The sequence below is a fragment of the Canis lupus genome, chromosome 15, assembly GCF_003254725.2.
Source record: "Canis lupus dingo isolate Sandy chromosome 15, ASM325472v2, whole genome shotgun sequence".
Lineage (NCBI taxonomy): Eukaryota > Metazoa > Chordata > Mammalia > Carnivora > Canidae > Canis > Canis lupus.
In genome coordinates this window covers 35,069,334-35,090,119 of record NC_064257.1, presented here as the reverse complement: position 1 = coordinate 35,090,119, position 20,786 = coordinate 35,069,334, and the positions used below count along the sequence as shown (strand labels likewise).

At 39.0% G+C, this 20,786-nt stretch overlaps 2 protein-coding genes across 4 annotated transcripts in view; both read left to right on the top strand.

Moving 5' to 3' along the window:
• Nucleotides 1-7,511, top strand: part of FGD6 (FYVE, RhoGEF and PH domain containing 6) — a 111,690-nt gene extending 104,179 nt beyond the window's left edge. For both annotated transcript variants that reach the window (XM_025439399.3, XM_035699133.2), the window contains exons 20-21: nucleotides 768-916; nucleotides 3,000-7,511. In XM_025439399.3, coding sequence (XP_025295184.2) covers nucleotides 768-916; nucleotides 3,000-3,036 — 186 coding nt within the window. In that variant the 3' untranslated portion in view covers nucleotides 3,037-7,511. The remainder of the gene's footprint in view (nucleotides 1-767; nucleotides 917-2,999) is intronic.
• Nucleotides 7,512-8,665: 1,154 nt separating this feature from the next.
• NR2C1 (nuclear receptor subfamily 2 group C member 1) overlaps nucleotides 8,666-20,786 on the top strand; it is a 46,461-nt gene continuing 34,340 nt past the window's right edge. For both annotated transcript variants that reach the window (XM_025439401.3, XM_025439400.3), the window contains exons 1-2: nucleotides 8,666-8,830; nucleotides 19,369-19,442. In XM_025439401.3, the coding sequence (XP_025295186.1) occupies nucleotides 19,389-19,442 (54 nt within the window). In that variant the 5' untranslated portion in view covers nucleotides 8,666-8,830; nucleotides 19,369-19,388. The remainder of the gene's footprint in view (nucleotides 8,831-19,368; nucleotides 19,443-20,786) is intronic.

The window sequence follows — 20,786 nt, the reverse complement described above, 5'->3', positions numbered from 1 at the left end:
CTAAAGGCAAAGGTTCTAATCCCTTCTGCCAAGCTCTCTTGGTTGACACTCCCTTGACTATCCCGGGATTGTACTGATCAGGCTTCAGCTTAGATAAGATAGACTTTGGTTTATAAACAATTCCTGGCTATTTGCTCGAATATTGCCCTTTTCTACTATCTGATCATCCTGTGTTCCAACAACATCCTATAAAAACCAATGCCCTAGCATCCAAGCTTTTCCTTAGTGGGATAGGGTAAATCACCTACCTTTCTTTTTCTTTTTCTTTTTTTTAATATTTTATTTATTCATGAGAGACACAGAGAAAGAGAGAGGCAGAGACACAGGCAGAGGGAGAAGCAGGCTCCATGCAGGGAGCCCGACGTGGGACTTGATCCCGGGACTCGATCACGCCCTGGGCCAAAGGCGGCGCTAAACCACTGAGCCACCTGGGCTGCCCAATCACCTACCTTCCTGAGCTTGTTTTCTGCATCCATAAAATGAAAGTAATAGAATTACCTACCTCACATAGTTGTAGGGAAATATGTGAAATTCATTGCATATGAACACATTGAAAACTAGCACCATGTTTGGCTCATGAGGTAGGTGGGGAGGGGACAGCTTAATATTGTTGAATAAATGAAAAGTAAGTAAGTTGCTAGAATTATCATTGTTTTATATATGTGTGTGTATATGAAATTCAATTATAGCTATATAGTTCAAGAGTTTGCAAATCAGAATTTTGTATCAATTTAAAGTCTCATCTTCCTTTTGTGTCTTTAAATTAGGACGTGGCAGCTTTGGAGAGTCAGCCTTTACTAGGATTCACTGTCACTCAAGTCAAAGACGAGAATTCAGAGTCTAGAGTGTTTCAGTTACTACACAAAAACATGTTATTTTATGTGTTCAAAGCAGATGATGCTCACTCAGCTCAGAAGTAAGTAATATAGACATTTTTCTTTTATACATGAGTTTCAAGTTGTTACATGATTGATTTTAAAATAACCTACTTTCATGCATGGGGACAACGAAGAATTTAAATCAGAGATCCAAATTAGTTAGATTTAACATATTTTTCAAAGTCTTTAGAATTGTTTTAAGGGCAGGCAAGAGATCTGGAATATTTTCAGGAGGTAGAGGGGAAAAGAAAATAGGTAGTTCTGTCCAAAATATTTTGTCTATACATGACCTCTGAGGAAGCAGCATGAAGCTGCTCTGCTGAAAGGAAAGGAAGCTGAGGCATTTGACCTCTCCTTCAGTAAGGGTAAGGATCATCTCTTAAAACATTCCAGGACTTTGGCAATCCAGTGATTCAATTGTGCCATGGAACAGCGGGAGTTTAAACAGCTGCTTGCTAACTTACTTCTTTGGGAAAAGGGTCAAACACATTAAGAGGCTCCCATGCTGTTCCCAATAACTGAGTAGAAGGAAATGGGTATCATTTTAGATGGTAAAGACTTCTAAACAGTCTCTTCAGAATTCCAACAAGAATATTTATTTTGATGTCATGAGGTTGTTTAACATAGAGAAGCATATCTCTGTGAAATCCAGGTTCTTTGTAAACAACACAGTGTAGTTACCTTTCACCAGATCTTTCATTTGATTTTTTTTTTTTTTTTTTTTGGCCTCACAAGTTATACGGTTTTGTTTCCGCTAAGAGCTTAGTGCTCATGTTTTCTCAATAGGCTTAAAACATGCATGCAGAACGCCTTAAGTAAACAAGGCTTGTCTTTTCTTAAGGCAATTAGAACTAATGTTCGAGAATTATATATGTATTGAATATTAATCAGGTACAATGTGACAGATACTCTGTAAGACTTTTTTTTTTTTTCAGTCTATGTTAGGACATCTAGGGTATATCTGTTACTCCAAATAATTCTTTTTCAACTGAACTGAAGAATATTTAAAATTATGTTACTTAACTATTCTTTCTGCAAAAAACTACTTGGATAAAAGACTAATCGTTCTAATATTCTGTTAGGAACTACATTTCTTGTGATTTTTATCCAATATTCATCATCAAACTGATAAAATTTCTTTTGAATATACATCTTTTGTTTATATCATTAAGTTGACAAGGTAGAAAAACCTTCAAGACAATTGAATGTAGTTGAGTGAAGGGAATCTGCTTACCTACAATTTAAAATTAATACAGGCTAAATTCTAAGTTTCTCTTTGGAGTCACTAATATCATGAAGTATTTTTGCACATTATAGAATATTAAGATGTCTTAATTTTAATGGAAAATTTTTAGCTTTTTAAAAGATTTTATTATACCTTGTGCCATTTGCATTTAAATTTTTGAAAATTCTGTCTTTGAAACTTGAGCTAAACCTGTTACAGGCTACTTTTACTAACTGAGTGATTTCAAATATTCATAATAAGTTCAGAAGCCATTACAGTACTAGGTAGGTACAAAAAGACTACCTCCAAGTGTCTTCTGAATAATTGCAGCTGTGGGTATTGTCAGATAAAACTTTGAGACTAATGAATTTTGGAAAGACTCTACGAAACTCTGAAACACTTTTTTTTTTTTTTTAGATACTTTATATTGTATGCAAAATTTTGATCAACTGAGGTAGATCAGATGTAGATTCTCTTTCATTGAGAATGTTAGAACAGTTCTGGACTATGGATGCCCAGGGAGTTAAGAGAGGAGGAAACAGACAAAAGGTGGTGTTCCTAAAAGCAGAAAGGAGGTGGAAATAAAAGTCTTTGCAAATGTATTCATCTCCCAAACCAATTTTATGGGATCATCAGGATTTCATAGAGCTTTTACATGAAATGGCCCCTTCTTCACGCCTCATGGACATACAAGATGTACTTTTGGGGCCAAATTTTGCACCATATTACCAAATAAAGGACAATTCCATATATGCAGAATTCTAATTTGGTGTAGGAAACATCTTAAATATACTGCTAGGATGATTGAATCCACAGGCATAACTATGATTTGTATTGTTTTAACATCTATTGGATGATTGCATTTTACAAATCTAACAAATTTCTCTTACTAATAGGTGGATAGAAGCATTTCAGGAAGGCACAATATTGTAGTGATGTTGGTTTTATCCCTTCTGTGATTCCAAATGGGTGGAATTTCATCAGGATGGAGTAAATGCAGGACAGAAATTTTATATAAATAAACACTGCCAAGATAAATCCAGCCAAAATCTTCATCAAATATTAGTAATTATTTTGTTAGGTATAAGATAATTTTTTAATGTTTGTTTTTTCATGTATGTTATTTATTAAAATTTTGATGTTTACTTAATGGTCAGAATTATTTCTGAGACTCACACTGAACTCTAATGTACCTTTTCTTTAGAAACCAGAAAACTTAATATTGGATACTGTATTAACTTTGTGACACAGATTTCTCAATGTGTTTTCTCAATGTGCTTTATCATGTTACATTGTAACATTCCTAGTTGAGGTAAGTCTTTGTAAATAAAAAACACATCAAGGAGCAACTTTCCATGCAGTATTTGGTTTAGAAATTACTATAAAACTGCTGATGCAAAAAATATATGTTTTTGAATCAATAAACTTAGATGAATTTTTTGTATCTTTTAATGGAAAAACACACGGCCAACTCCTACCTCAGTAACTGTGAAATGAAATTCCAGTAAATTGTCTAGAGTATTTCTGTTGTACCTCTTTTGGCATGAGATAATGTTACATCATCAAGGCATCACAGCAAAGGGATAGAATGTGAAAATTTTCATTGAGCTATGAGTAGGAAAGAGAATGTTTTCATTTGCAGAGGAACACAACTGTATGGTCTTTATATTAAAGTCTAATCCTTTTTTTAAAGCTGCCAGTTCAACACAAACATAAATGTATTTTTAAAACAAAATATAACAAGCATTATATTACACAATACCCTTTGCTATTCTAAGTTCTCTGAGTCCAACTCAGTGTGGTGTTTGTATCTAGAAAGAATGTTCCTTTCCTATAATACTGTGCTTTAAAAAATGAACTGGAATTACCATACCAAAAAAGCACAGATTCTAAGCCAGTGTTCACTGAAACTGTATCCATTTTTTAAAGGTTATTTAATACTACTTTGTGTTATGTCCTCCCTGATAAATAAAACAAATCCTTTATTTCCTTAACCAGTTGCCAAATGCACCTCATTAGGAAAAATTTATATTCATAATTCTGGTGCACTTACTATGTGAACTGCTTTGTACACAAAATTATTGATGAGTAGAAGAAAAATGAAATTCACAGTATGATTAAAGTCATTCTTGATGCTCATAATATACATATATTGACTGAGCTTAAACTAAATATAAATTATATTAAAAGGCAAGGTCATCCATAGAATATTTCACAAAAGGGCACAAGGATTTTCCTTTCTGCTTTTATATAAAGTATTTCCTAATTCACTGTGATACTTACCATTGCCAAAAGAATTACTGAGTGCCTTTCTGAAGCCTTTTGAATGTTGTCTGTTGCAGCACCAGAGCCTCTACTAAATTGAGAGTTGTCTGCTATAGTTTTTTTCTGGCTCTTTCTTGCTGTGGGATCATTTTAAACTCTGTTGCACCCTCACATGCAATCCTCACATGCTCTCTCCCCATTCTTTCTGTCCATAATAGGCAAACTAATACGTCTTTGCAGCTCACTAATTTTAATCAAGAGAAGCATAAATAAGGCTTCCATGTTAAAAATCCTTGTAGTTTTTAGTGTATCCTTTCTGGAGACCAAGATTGTACCTTATAAAGTGTTTCCTTCTGTTTCTTTGGATCTAGCATTTTGCCAATGACAAGTTATTTGGAGTTTTGCCCCTTCCTCTTGAGCTCTCAGTCTTCTGAATGTAAGGTTTGGCTTAAACCTCAGAATCTAAAAAAATATCAGCTAGGCTATTTTGTCTTCCAACAGCTGGCTAAATCAAGAGCCATTTATAAATCTAAATAGAAACAGCATTGCACAAACTTCTATTAATATAGTTATATGTGAAACACCTGTATGACTGTACTGGCTACTGGCTTCACTCCATGAGGGGGTTTTGAAAATACACATACAGTTGTTTGAGGAAACTATCAGATTACCATCCACCCCCCCCCCAAAAAAAAATGTTTTAAATGTGGAATAGTGTTATATTCCCTTTTCCCCCTTACCAATCCTTCATAACTTACTAAAGCTGATCAACTATTTATTTAACCTCTCAGTTAATGTCAACTGAGAACCTAATAATATACTTTTATTGTAAAGTTACTTTAAAAAGTAAATCTCTTGAGAGGTAACATTTTAGAGGGGGGAAATGGTATTATTGGGTACATTGGGAGAGGAAGGGGGATGAGCAGAGGGAGAGGAAGAATCTTAAGCAGATTCCCTACTGAGTGCAGAGCCCAACACGGGGCTCAATCTCATGATCCTGAGATCCTGACCTGAGCCAAAATCAAGAGTCAGACACTTAACATAGTACCCGAATGCCAAGAATATTGTATTTATTGTATTATTATGCTGATGCATGTGTTTCCATCACACTTCAGGTTTCTCCTTGTATTCATAAGGAGGAGAAAGAGCAGTTGTAAAGCTAAGCAAAAGGCACTAAAAATAACCTTGATAAGAGATGCCAAGTTAAACTAGGGGATGCCTGGCATTCTTTGTGCCCCCCTGCCCCCCCATCTAGGGTCCTCATAGTAAATGTAGAGGATCAAGCAGAGTCCTAGAAAAATGAGAAAGGTTATCTTAGGCATCATCCCACATATCCAAACCTCTCTCCAACCTCTTCCCCTGTTCTCTAATGTACCCAGTATGATCTTATTATCGTTTGCCCAAGATCCTTAATTCTCTTCAACCAAAAGCTTGATGCTTTTGAGTATGCAGTAACATTCCTTAAAATGAGATCAGAGCAACTTTAATATAAAGCAGTAATGAAACAAGTAAGTGAAGAAGATAACTTTAAAGTGTAGTTTTGTTAGCCAGATGCTGGCTGTTTCTCCAGAAATAGAGAAAGCCTGTATTTAGTAATTTAGTTAAAATGTAAATGTTATCACAGCATATGTTTATCGGTCTTGGAGTATGCATCCATTTGTACTCTCATTTTTGAAGTTTGAGATCCACTGTAGTCAAATGTAGTCACTAGGATTTCCAGAGAGGTAAATCCTTTTTCCTTTGTTATACAGTACATGCCTTAAAGGCAAATACTTGTATCTGTGTCTCACAAAATACCTAGCCTGTGTCTTTTAAGAGAAAATCATTGTTGAAATGCATAGAAGGTGTCGACAGGATTCATGTCATCTACAACTCAAACACAGCCCCCCACATGCCCTCATTGTAACTCCGATCTTAGACCTACTCTTTTCCTGCAAGGCCATATTTGCAACTACCTGTTGGACATCTACGTGAGTCCTCCTTAAGCATTTTAAACTTTACATGACCACTTTCTGTTCATTCAGATCTGTTTATTTTCTTCTGTGTTGGAAAAACAGCAGTCTAGGCTCCAGAATCTGCCTCCAAGTCTCAACAAGACCCTCTGCTATTGCTCTTGTATGTGTTCCATCTTCATTCCTGTTACTGCACAGCCCCTGGCTCAAGTCCTTGTTACCTCTTCCCAATAATTAGAATAACTTTTCTTCCAATTTCAATGCCTTCTTTGCAGTCTTTTTATTTTTTTTTTCACAGTCTTATTTTAAACACTGCCAGAGCTATCTTATACATGCTAACCTAGTTTCATCCCTGCTCTTTGCAGCCTCCGCTGCCTTCCCAGTGGCTTGGTATGGAATACTTTTCCTCAGGTATCACACACTCCAACTAAGCCCACCCCAACTTTTCTCTCTTCACATGGTTTTCTTCTTTGTTCTCACCTTCTTTCCAACTCATTTCTGCCTGTGTATCCAAGACTTCTGTGACAGTTGGTCCTAGTCTTTCTCTCCCCTATTCCTCCTCTCTTATTCCTGTAGACCAAATCTAGTCCCTCCTTTCTCTGTGTCTCCATCATCGTTAGCTAGAAAACACACTTTCTTCTGGTGCCTATCACATTCTGTCCTTGAGAATCTGAGCCTCCTTCTCAGCATCTGGCAGAGTACCTTGTATGCTATGGACACTCACTATTTGGCAAATTAAGTTACTCCAAATGGATTCCTTCTGATTTTTATTTTTTTAAGTGCCTTCCATGTACAAATATTCTGGAGCCTATGCCACATTTACTATTCTCTAAAGGAAAATCTTACCTATGACTTTCCTTTTTAAGCAAAGATAATTTCCAGTAGGATTTAATTTTAAGAAAAAATGAGTAGGAAATTTCCAAAAAGCCTCAATAGCAAGTCCCTTAGTTGTGGGGAGAGATGAAAAAGGGCAACTCTCTTTTATATGAGTTGGTCATAGCATGTTAAGAACCAGTCTTGAAATACTATATATATATATTTTAATGACATGAATTTCTAGAAACACTTTTGACCTAAAATGATAATACTTTGTATCTTATTGTCCATATATAGATCCTTTATAAATAAACCAAGTATTGTAAATAATGTCAATATGTATTATATTTATAAAAAATAAATTTACTGTATCTACTTTCGGTGTGATGATGTCTTTTAAGCCATATATTTTTCTAGAGTCACATATTTAAAGATGAACCACACAGCCCTGTTTTCAGAGAATGAGGCATAAAGCATATTCCCCTTCTTAGAGATCGTTGCATGCCCTTTTACCGTGTCTTCCTGCCTAGTTCCAGAGGGAAATGATAGAGATATTCTCCTAGCCAGTGCACCTATGTTTTTTTCTGACTTGGGCTTCTGGCCTGAATCCATGACTGCTTTTCTAGTGCTGGATCAATACTAAAGAAATGTCAAGGACCCCTTCTCTTAAAGTCCACATCACACAGTACTTTGCACAGAGGACAGTTCTTCCTGCCTCACCTCTATGCCACAGGTGGTTTCTGTCCGTGCTCTTGTTCTGTCATACGCCTCTTTTTTTTTTTTTTTAAGATTTTATTTATTCGTCAGAGATACAGGCAGAGGGAGAAGCAGGCTCCCTGCAGGGAGCCCCATGAGGGACTCGATCCTGGGACCCCAGGATCAGGCCCTGAGCTGAAGGCAGAGGCTCAACCGCTGAGCCTCCCAGGCGCCCCTGTCATGGACCACCAGGCATTGTCCTGTATGCTTGGGAATACACCAACTGACAAAAAAGCCAGCCTTCAAGAAGTTTACATTCTAGGTGGTAATTCTTGCGCCATCTAGCCATTATACCTATTTACCCACAAGAGCGAATAAGTGAATCTTTGCCTTCCTGCGCAGGATTCTGCCTTCGCTTATTTTAGGAAATCTTAAATATTTTATTGGCATCTATCCAGACTGATAAACTCCTCTAATAAACTTGTAAGAGGTAACCTAAAACAAAGCCCAATTTTCCACAAGTTAGAAACCAAACTGCCTAAAACTGCTGAGGTTCTCTAGTGCTACCCAAACCTGAAGGTTCCTTTAACGCCCGAGACCACCTTGGGCAAATGGGATGCTAAGCGCCCCGCGGCTTCCCCAAGTCCTGGATAGGGCCGCGCCGGCGGTGCGGTTCCCCTCCCAGCCGACAGGGGGCGGCGGACTCTGGCTCGGGTTTCCTCGTTCCTCCACCCGGGGAACGTCACGACCTCCTCACCGCCGGTCCACCAGTAATGCGCAGGCGCGGAGGGGAGCACGTACCGCAGAGCCGAGGGAGGGGTCACGAACTCTGACCCCCCCAAATACACAAACCCAGAAAGCTCCCTGCCCCCACTTTTCCTCACCCCCAACCCCTTGAGCTTTCTCCGACCTGTCTCTTCCCGGAACCCCAAGCAGCCACCACAGCGGACCGTCCGGCCTACGCCCGGCGCGGGACGTAGCTCGTCGGGGAAGCGCCGGTAAGAAGTGCCGAGGAGGGAGCAGAGCCGCCGTGGCCGCGCCCGGGGCGGGGGGCGGGGGCGGGGTGTCCCTTCCTCCCACCTGCCGACGGCCGCACCCCCGGGTCCCCCGACAGCCTGCGGGCTGCGGCCGGCGGGGCCGGCCCGTGTGGCGGCGCGGCGGCAGGCTGCTCGGCGTGGGCTGGGAGCGCGCAGTGGCCGAGGTGGCGGCGCCGAACGTGCGGGGCTCCGAGGGAGGCTGAGGCGGCGGCGGCGGCGGCGGCGGCGGCGGCGGCGGCGGCGGCGGCGGCGGCGGGGCCGGGCGCGGAGCGGGGCCGGGGCCGGGGCGCGGGAGGCGAGTCCGCGAGCTGCACGGCGCGCTCCGCAGCCTCTCCCCCGGCGCCTCCTGCGGCGCCTCTGACCTTTCACCTACAGGAAAAGCTTCCGTCTCGGCGCCGCCGCCGCTTCCCCCGCCGAGGAGAGCCGCGCGCCGCGGCCGGGCCCCGGGGGCGCGCCGTGGGCTCGAGCGTCGGCGACCCGGGGCCTCCGTCCCCTCCGACGCCGCTTCCTAATTCTCGTGGCTGCTCGGGACGGACGGAGCGACGCCCTTGACTGGCCTGCGCAAACAGGGCGACGGCAGCCCTTGTCTTTGGACCCGTCTTTTTTGAGAAAAGCGGCGCGGCCCGGGGTGCTCCCGGCCCGGGGCATGTCCTGGCTTCCAGTAGTCCTTTTGTTTGAGAAACTGCCTGCAGCCCCTGCACTTCACCATTTTAGGAGTTACAAATGGTGCCAAGTTGTCTCGGAACCTTCACTAAGTAGTAGGGTCGGCCTGTTGATTAAACAAATAAATACTTGGAAAGGAAAAGCCAAAAGGACTGGAAATTACGGCCTTTCGGGGTTTTGTTCCTCTGGATGTTGTAACATGAGCCTTGGATGTGGACGTTCTTGAGCAGCGTCGTCTGGATGGTTGACTGGTACACGGTGACTGTTGTAAAATTTTGCTTCCGTGTCCAGTTCGTAGATCTAGAAGAGGGATGTTTCTGTTCTTGTTCTTGTTTTTTTTTTAAACGCATGGCATCTACGTGTAACTAATTTCATGATTCATTTTAGGAGCATTTCAGTCTTTTAGGAAGAGTTTTGAGGGAGATACAGATGAAAGGCATTAAACATTTCCAAGTTATGTCCGCTTTGTGTTTCTGTCACACAAAGTGTATAATTGCTGCCCTTCGGGAATAGAAAAGACAAAAGAAACAACATACATAATTAATGGTATAAATATAGTTACCTTTTTTCGATTTTTTAGAACCCTCTTGCAGCCTCTTAAAATCTTAGTGAAAGGGCTGTGGGAAATGTATCTCTACGTAAGTTTTGCCTTTAGAAGTTAACAAAAGAAAAAAAAAAAGAAGTTAACAAAAGTCTCTGAATTCACATCAACAGCTTTAGGGTACACAGTAAATGCTAGACCCACCTCAGTGGACTGGATTTTTAAAAATTTGAACTGAGTCTTGAACGTCTCGTGGGATTTAAGAGAGGGGAGAGGAGCCTGAAAACGGTATATTGAGGCCTAAAGAATATCCCAGTTTGACCTGAAAAGGGGCCCCTCTTGGGAGCAATAGGAGATAAAATGGGAAGATGAGGAAGTCAGACTAGAAAGAAACTCTGTGTCCACAGTGACAGGAAATATTGAAAAAATAAAAAGAGGAAACTTTATCCTTTGGCCATTAAAGAGACATTGGTGGTTCTGAAGCAGGAGAATATGGATGGTTCAGTTCTGTAAGCGCCCTGAGATACTGTTGCTTGTCAAAGGAGCTGACCCCAGAATGGTTTTTGTCTTCTTGGCACTTTAAATATGCACAAATATGGTTTTTGCCTAATAGGGGCTTTTCATGTATATATTAAATGCGTGTTCGGGAAACTGCAGTAGCTCAGATTTTACCTGAAGGGTTAACTTGAAGGCCTTCAAGGCTAGTGGAGGTTTTATGAACTCCTTGAAATGCAGCATACTGTCATTTGCAGTGTGAGTGAATGAATTTGTATTTTCTGGTGAGAGAAACCTTACTTCCGTCAGTTTTCTTTTTTCTTTTCTTTTCTTCTTTTTTTTTTTTTTTTTTAAGATTTTACTTATTTATTCATGAGAGACACACACACAGAGAGAGGCAGAGACACAGGCAGAGGGAGAAGCAGGCTCCATGCAGGGAGCCAGACATGGGACTCGATCCCCGGTCTCCAGGATCACACCCCGGGCTGAAGGTGGCACTAAGCCGCTGAGCCACCCGGGCTGCCCAGCCTTGAATATTTTTTAAAAAATATTTAATTTAAAAGATATCTTTTTTCTTTTTTATTTATTTTTTTTTAAGATTTTATTTATTTATTCATGAGAGACAGAGAGAGAGAGGCAGGCAGAGACATAGGCAGAGGGAGAAGCAGGCTCCATGCAGGGAGCCCGACGTGGGACTCAATCCGGGGACCGTGGGATCACGTCCTGAGCTGAAGGCAGATGCTCAACCACTGAGCCACCCAGGCGTCCCAGGAATCATTGTTCTTAATGAAGACAGTACAATATTTTAAAATACGCCAATGAGACTGAAACTATTTTGTATTCATACATATACACACACACACACACACATATATATACAACTCAAGGACAGTGCTAACGTGGTAGGCCTCTGAACGAGGCTACTTTTCTCCCACACCACCAAAAATGTTTCCTCCGAGATTCATTTAAATCCATTATACCATAGTTTCTAATGACTGTTATTCTCATTCATTAGCTTCTGCTCTAATACCATTATTCATTGAAAATTGACGCTGTTAATCCCTTTCCTGCCATCAACATGGATGACTTAAGTCACCGTGAGGACAACCCAAACTACAACCAATCTAGTTCCAAATCTCTTGACTTAAAAGTCCAATAATACTCATTTAATTGAAACTTTAATATTTTTATGCCTGATTGCTCTAACGTGTATTTAATATTATTTCACCTTTTAATATTCTTCAGAGTCTTCCCTTTATATGATTTAAGGTGTCATTTTTTAAACCTTATATTCTAGCCATACACACTAGTAATTAATTCCTTGAATTTACCATGTTGCTCATGGTTCCGTGTCTCTGGCTAATGGCTTCTTTTTCTACCATGACCGTGGAATCACTAGATCAACATAAGTTTTCTAAGACAAAATTTAACTCCAACAATTGAGGCAAAACAAGCAGTCTTCACATATTGTTGGAAGTCTAAATTGCTATCACCTTCTTAGAAACGTAACTTGCCATTGTCTATCGAGAGTCTTAAAAATGCTCATGTTCGTTGACCCAATACTTCATTCACTATTCTTCTGCTCAACAAATACTTATTGAGTGCTTACTATGGGTGAAGTATTTTTCTAAGTGTTAGAGATAGAGCAGGTAGTGTTAAAACAAATTCCCCCTTATGAAGGTTCTATTTTGGTAAAATGAAACAGGCAACAAACAAATAAATATACAATACCAATAAATGGCAAAAAGCGGAGTGGAAAAAAAATAGAGCAGGGCTAGTGACAAAATGCTGGAGGGAAGGAATTGCAATTTTTAATAAGAGGTGAGATGACTCTTCTGAGAAGGTGACATCTTAGCAAAAACAAAGAACAAAGATTTCTACAAAAAATTCTTTCATTAAAATAGCATATGAGGAAAATGCTTAATGACAGAAATGCTAATGACAAACTAAATACAAAGATCAAGAAACAAAATTTTATTTACAACTGATTCTAACTATGCAAAACACACAAGGGCTAAAAATAAACATTCTCAAATGTTAAGTGACTTCTGGGTGAGATTTATAGGCTACTTATTTTCTTCTTTCTCTTTTTTTGAACGGGTATCTACAGTTATGATCAGAAAATAAGCATTTCCTCATTTTTAGCCCAGTGTGGGCCTGGTGTGGGCCCAGTGTGGACATAAGATTATGTCCATTTGTCTCCTACATTTGTCCCCGTCCTATGCATAGATGACCCATCTCTAATAGACTTCTAAGGAAAAGATCTGTAGTTTTCACTGAACCTCTAATATTTAACAGTACCTAGTAGTCATTTAACTTTAGTACGAATTTACTGAAACATATTTACCAGGCATTGTGAGACTTTAGGACTTGACGGTGAACAAAGTGGAAAAGCTCTGCCCCACAGGGCTTGTGTTTTAGAGAAAACATTTTTTAAAATCACCATGTGCTAATTGTTATGAAGCAAATTAGGTAGGAGTGATGAAGAGAAAAACAGAGAAATCGAATAAGTTTATATAGGAAGTAGTGTCCTAGACCTCAAGTCAGTAAATCAGAGTTCCAATCCCGTTTTTATTACTTAGTAAATGTATGAGCACATGTCACTCACTGTGAGGCTCAGTTTCCTCACAAAAGAAGTGGATTCAACATAATCTACTTCAAAAAGGTGTAAAAATTCAGTGTCAGTGAGAATATCTACACCAATGGTTAACAGTTTCTTTTTTGTTTTTTTAATTTAAAGATTTTATGTATTCATGAAAGAGAGAGAGGCAGAGACACAAGCAGAGGGAGAAGTAGGCCCCATGCAGGAAGCCCAATGTGGGATTTGATCCCAGGACTCTGGGATCACACCCTGGAGCCAAAGACAAATGTTCAACCACTAAGCCGCCCAGGTGTCCCGGTTGACAGTTTCTTTATAAATTAGAAATATTTCCAGAAAGCTGAATGAACACAGCGCTCAATACATGAACAAGAGGAGCTCAGAACCACCACACTAGAGGGTGGCTCTGGAGAAACCTCATGGAGACATCTGAGTTAGGCGTTGAGGGTTAAGTATTTTCACCAGCCTGAGGGAAAAAGTAAAAAGCAGGAAGATGCTGTCTTTACTATTCCAGACCTGATTAAGATACAAAAAACAAACAGTCCCACATTTTTGGCCCTGATTTTTTTTTCCTGATTTTTTTTTCAATTTACAATGATCTCATTTCTATTTACCTTCCCAAAGAAAAAAAGCATAGTATGAGTGGTGCCATCCTTCTTCCATTCAGATTCAAAATTTTAAGTCTGTGTTCTTTTTTTTTTTTTTTAAGAATATATTTTTTTAAATTTTTATTTTTATTTATGATAGTCACACAGAGAGAGAGAGGCAGAGACATAGGCAGAGGGAGAAGCAGGCTCCATGCACCAGGACCCCGATGTGGGATTCGATCCCGGGTCTCCAGGATCACGCCCTGGGCCAAAGGCAGGCGCCAAACCGCTGCGCCACCCAGGGATCCCGAAGTCTGTGTTCTTTGACTACATCAGAAACCGTTCATTTTTCCCCCACCAGCCCCAATACCATTAACTAAATGTAGGCTGCTGGCATCCAAAGCAGTATTTTGCAAACTGTGTTGTGAGCCACTTATGGATGGAGAAATTAATTTAGTAGGTCATATTTCTTTTTTTAAAGGAAATGGAAAAGAGTACATCAGATATACTGAGGGTAAGAATAGTCTCATTAAGCCTTTATTTCAGTTTAATCTGTGTAAGTGTGCTGAGTCATGATGCAAAATGTATTTTCTTGTGTGGGATGCACACTCTTTTTTCCTTTCCTGGTGCTTTACTACAAAGTAGAAAATAAGAAGCCATATAGGGAGAATAAGAGTAGAGACAAACAAAACAAAACAAAACAAAAAACAACATAGAGATAAGGAGATCCCTGACAGCACCAAAAACCCTAGCTCCATTTTTTCCCAAAGTCAGCTCTACTTGAGTCATATCAGTGTAAATCCGCTTTCCTCCACCTCCTGCCTTTTGCTTAAACTAGCCATAGTTAGGCCTTTATCACAACCAAAGTGACTAATACATTATCATAAATACCTGCTTTTATGCCAAATACCTATTTCTTTTGTACCAGTTTTTATCATTTCTTCCTTGCTAATACTTTCGTTTATCAGAATAAATAATACTATCCTCTGGGAATTCCTGAATTTTAGTAAAACTTAAAACATCTGGATATAATTTGTAACTTATTTATTATTAGGGAGAGAGAAAGAGCGTGCACAGGAGGGGTGGGGAACAGGCAGAGGGAGAGAGAGACTCTTAAGCAGGCTCCGTGCCCAGTGTGGAGCTGATACAGTATCTCGCAATCCTGAGAATCTGAGCCAAAATCAAGAGTCAGGCACTTGACCAACTGTGCCACCCAGGCACCCCACAATTTGTTATTAATTTAGATAGTATACCTCCTTTTTGCAAGTGGTGGGAAAAATTTTTAATGAACAAGATTATATAATGTATTTGAATTATTTCATGGATTTATTTACATATAAATGTTATATTCCTTGACAGTTTAATGAGAAAAATAAGTAATAATGAAAATAGGATCATACATTTGACTTTATATCATTGTGTCTGTGCCTTTCTAGACTTGAATTTTAATAAGCTGGCTTGATAGACACATAACAGGCTTTATAAGTAGGATAAGGTAAGTAGTTTGATATTGCAATGCATGTACCATACATACCTATGTTTGGTTGGAGAGGGGTCCAAAGGGGAAGAGTTCTTAGTCTGCCTTTCAGGTCAAATCTGTTCCCTAAATTCCTCTCATTTCTGTCTCATTCAGTACAAATTGAGGTATATGATCACTGAGGTATTTCAAAAACTTTGCCTAAGCATTCTTTTGCTAACCAGTGGATTATTTGGATCTGTAAAACAATATGAACAAAGGCTCTAGACTACTGCAGTAATGCAGAAAGTTTATAAGGAAAGAAGTCGAAGGGGGTGCCTGGGTCGCTCAGGTGGTTAAGTGTCAGACTCTTGATTCAAATCCTTTAGCATTTTTATTACCATTAGCATTGCTAATGAAAAAGTATACAGTTAAACATGAACCTGTACATGTTTATATACCATGCACATAAGTACATTACACATTATACCCTAATATTCTTTGGTGTCTTTGCTAGAAGTTGATTTAGTGTAATTTTTTGCTCATATAATAGTACTGAGATTTGACTTCAGTTCTTTCTATTCATACACTTAAAAGTAATCAAACAATAATATATACAAATAGTTTACCTAAGTTTTCATTATGAAGTAGCTTCTTTGAGGCTAATGTGCTAATAACATTGGTGTAGATTTTGGGATTTCTGGAAAAGATTCCTTTAAACTGGCTTTTTGTTTTCTACTACTTTTTGTTTGTGGTAATACTTGTAGGTAAAATTTAAAAGAGACAGACACTTATTCAGCAGAAAGTCAGTCTGCATTCTACCCCTGTTCCCAAACTTCCAGTTCTCCCTGGAGATAGTCACTGTAATCTCTTTTTTTTTTTTTTTTTTTTTTTTTTTGGTGTTCTTTCAGTCTTTCTTCTCTCTAGGTAGCATTGTAAAGGTTTCCTTACATGTATTGTGCGCATTTCTTACTAGATTTGTGCCTGTTATGAACTGAATTGTCATCCGCTCCCTGATCAAATTGAAGTCCTGGCCATCATTACCTCAGAATGTGACTATATTTTGCCATGAGGCCTTTAAAGAGGTAACTGAGTTAAAATGAGATCAGTAGAGTGGGCCCTAATCCAATATGACTGTTGTCCCTATTAAAAGAGATTACAACACAGGCACAACAGAGGGAAGACATGTAAAGAGACAAGACTGCCATCTACAAGCCAAGGAGAAAGGTCTTAGAAACCAACCCTACTGACAGCTTGTCTCAGACTTCTAGTTTCCAGAATTGTGAGAAAATTAATTTTTTTAAGATTTATTTATTTAATTTAGAGAGTGTGTGAGCTTGAGCAGAGGGAGAGAATCTCAAGGAGGCTCCATGCTGAGCACGAGCCCTCAATCTCATGACCCTGAGATCAAGACCTGAGCAGAACTAGAGTCCGATGCTCAACCATCTTAGCCACCCAGATGCCCCAAGAGAAAATTAATTTTTGTTATTTGAATCCATACAGCCAAAAGTAGCCCTGTTAAGCCTTTGTTATGTCAGCCCTAGCAAACCAATGGTACTGGAAAGTGGGGTGCTGCTTTAACAAATGCCTAAAAATTGGAACTGGGAGATGGATAGAGGTGGAAAGAGTTTTGTGATGCATGCTAGCAAAAGCCTAGATTGTCTTGAAGAGATTGTTGGTAGAAATATGGATGTCAAAGGACATCAGGCTCCCCACAGGGAGCCTGCTTCTCCCTCTGCCTATGTCTCTGCCTCTCTCTCTCTCTGTGTCTCATGAATAAATAAATCTTTAAAAAATAATATGGCTTCTCTGTGTGACTCTCATGAATGAATAAAATCTAAAAAAAATGAATATCAAAGGCAATTTTGGTAAGAGTTCAGAAAGAAAAGAGAACTGTAGAAAAGTTGCTGTTGTCTTAGAGATACACAGATTTGTGAACAGAATGTTGATAGAAATAATAAACATTAGGGGTGCCTGGGTGGCATAGTGGGTGGGCGTCGGACTGGTTTTAACTCAGGCCATGATCTCATGGGTTGTAAGATCAGCTCTACATGAGATCACGCTGCTTCATGCTCTGTGCTCAATAGGAAGTCAGCTTGAAGATTCTCTCCCTCTGCCCCTCCCCTAACACATGGGGAGGGGGGTGCTCTCTGTCTCTCAAATAATAAATAAAAAACTCTTTAAAATAATAATAAAGGGGCACCTGGGAGGCTTATTTGGCTAAGCATTTGACTCTTGATTTCAGCTCAGGTCATGATCTCAGGGTCATGAATTCAAACCCTGCCTTGGGCTCCTAGCTCAGTGGGGAGTCTGCTTGAGATTCTCCCTCTCCCTATGCCCTTCCCTACCTTTCCACCCCCACACACATATGCTCACAGGTGTATACACACACACACTCTCTCTCCCTCAAATTGATCTTTTAAAAAATAAACATTAAAGGTGCTTCTAGTGAAGTCTCAGAAATGAGAAACATGATACAGTATTGGTAACTAGAGCAAAATGAACCTTAGGATAGTGTCAAAGAACTTGGCCTTGTGTTCTAGCCTTTCATGGAGAGTAGAACTTCTAAACAATAAACTTGGCTATTTGTGGAGATTTCTAAGTAAACTTTTGGGGACTTGGCCATTTCTCATTGCTTATAGTAAAATGTGAGAGGAGAGAGATGCTGAAAAAGGAATTAAGAAAAATGGAACCAAGGGTGCCTGGGTGACTCAGTTAAGCATCTGCCTTCAGCCCAGGTCATGATTCTGAGGTCCTAGGATCAAGCCCTGCATTGGGCTCTCTGCTCATGCTCTCTCAAATAAATAAAATCTAAGAAAGAGAGAGAGAAAAGAAGGAAGGAAGAAAAGAGAGAAAGAAAGAGAGAGAAAGGAAGGAAGGAGAAAGAGGGAAGGAAGGAAGGAACAAAGGAACGAACCAGGACTGAAGAGACTATCTTGGGTGTGACTGGACAACCATTTGCTAAAGAGATTAGGGACATGTGATTTGTGGATCCAGTCAGCCATCTCAACAGAGGCCTGGATGGGGTTATCCAGGAGAGATCTGTAGAGGGCTCTTATATGTGATGGCCTCCACCACCATGAATTGCAGGGAAGGCAGTAAGATTTCTTTTATATCGCAGAAGTGTTGCCAGCTTGGACTGAAGGGGACATTCATAGGATGAATTGAAGAAAAACTGTTGGACTTTGATACTACTAGTTTGATACTACTAGGTGGGCCAGTAGAATTATTCAGTTTCAAACATTTGTTATTCTTTAAAAAAAGGAAGAAAGATCCAAAGATGAGTCAGAGGATACAGGCCTGGGGAGCAGCTCTGTTTCCTTGGTTGGTTCCAGAGAGGTTAGGCCACTGCTTTTTTATCTAGTGAGAAATAGTTAAATAAAGCTAATTATTGAACATTGCTTTAGTACAATTGAAGCATTTAAAATTTTTAAAGTCTTCTAAAGGAAAACAACTTATAATTTGGCAAATAATTATAATTATAGGGTATTAGTAATTTTATGACATTATATAATGTGACAAAGTCAAAAATAATTTTTGTATTCTTATTTGCTGATACAGAGAAAAAGCAAGTCAGAGTCAGCACATTAATCTTTCAGGCTCTCAAATCCATTTGGAGAAAGTTTTACCTTTAATTCTAATTAACCTTAATATGTAAGAAACTGCCACTAATAAAGAACAGTCACAAAATTGTGGAGAGATCTTTCCTTCAGAATGAATGCAATTCTTTTGTTAATTTTTACAGTATACTGGTAAAAGAGTGTGTCAAGTGGCTTTAGTGACATATTTATTAACAGATAGGATTACCCTTATTTAAATTAATAAACTACTCCTAATCTGCATCAAAGTTCTCCTGGTTAGCCTTCAGTATCTTTGAAAAGTAAAATTGTTTGGTATTGAATCATTTTTTTAATTAATATTTTCAAAATACATAAAAGCAAAGAGAATAGTTTTTATGAACTCCTGTATAAACTTCATTAGTTTTCAGTAATTGTCATTGCATGGCCAATCTTGTTTTGTTTATTCCCTCCTTCCCCCACCCACCCCAACTGGATTATTTTGAAACAAATCTTAGCTACATGTCATTTTATTTATAAATTCTTCAGGAAATATGTTTTATGAGTATAATTGTGAAAAGGTATCTTTTTATTTTGGCAGGACATTTTGGCAATTAGAACATGGCAACTATAGAAGAAATTGCACATCAAATTATTGAACAACAGATGGGAGAGGTATGTTTGATTTACAGTTCATTCTCAGATCCATCAAACCTACTTACATCAACTGTATATGCTAGGTTCTGGAAGTACAGAGATAAAAGATACTCTTGACTTTAAGGTAGCTTTAAATCTAGTGACAGATAGTCAAGTCATCCAACAGTCACAGTACAATGATAAGGGCTATAACAGATGACTATATAGAGTTATGGGAGTGCAAAAGAAAAACAGCTAATGAAGAATAGCAGAGGGGTGATGAGACCTGGAACAATTATGCCCTATTCCTTAGTAAGAAGTACCATAATCCAGAGGTTTTCAAAGTATCATCTAGGGACTCTTTTCAGAGACTCAGGAAGGTCAGAACTATTTTCATAATAATACTGAAATGTTAGTTGCCCTTTTTTTCCCCCAGGAGCTACCTGCCATGTAATGATATGGTATGATGAAACAGATCAACATATAAAAGATGTACATCACTCAGTGGGCCAGTGTGGTGTTAGAAAATCACAGACAAGTAAAGGATCTATTCAAATTGCAGGATAAACCAATGGATTTTAATACAGTTTCTGATTTAACATTGCAACTAGCCTTAAAAAGGCTACCACTTGTCAAGTTTGGATGTGCTGTCAAAGAACTACCAACACCTTGCCTGCGCCCATAGCTCTTCTCTAAGAAATAAGTTGGTCAGCCATTAGAATTTTGTTTACTTCACAATGAATATTACTGCTAGAAATAATCCACAGTGAAGCCTACAATAGCTTAGGCTTTACATGGTAAAATTTGTTATGAATAAACTGATTCAAATTCACATCTTACAGGTATCATTGAAAGTTGTTAGGGAAGATGGTTGTGGAAATAACCTATGTAAAATAAAGTTGAAAAAATAAAATAAAATAAAATAAAATTGACAGCAATGAAAAGTACACCCAGAAAAATAGGTCATGCTGGAAATAATGGTCAATAAAGAAAACTCAGATTGGCAGCAGCTATAATCAGTACAGTCTGTTCTAGATAAAAACTGATTAGTAATTCAGAACTTTGTTGTAAATTTTGCATAGAAAAGAATCTTGAAAATAATTTCAGGGAAATGGAAAAAAGTTGGAAACAAACCAACTTTGGCATATTAAATTTGAATGAAGGTATTAAATTGGCTTAATGAGTTTATTCTGTAAAATATTTGCTCAACAACAACAAAAGCCCTCAACGCTGGGCTAATTCTCTTTATTTGTGAACCTGCTCTTCCCCAGTCTCCTCCAACTCAGTAGATGGCAGTTGTCTTCCCAGTTGCTCAGAGCAAAATTTGGTAGTCATCCTTGACTCTTCTCTCTTATATTCCACATGTAGTCTATCAGCATATCT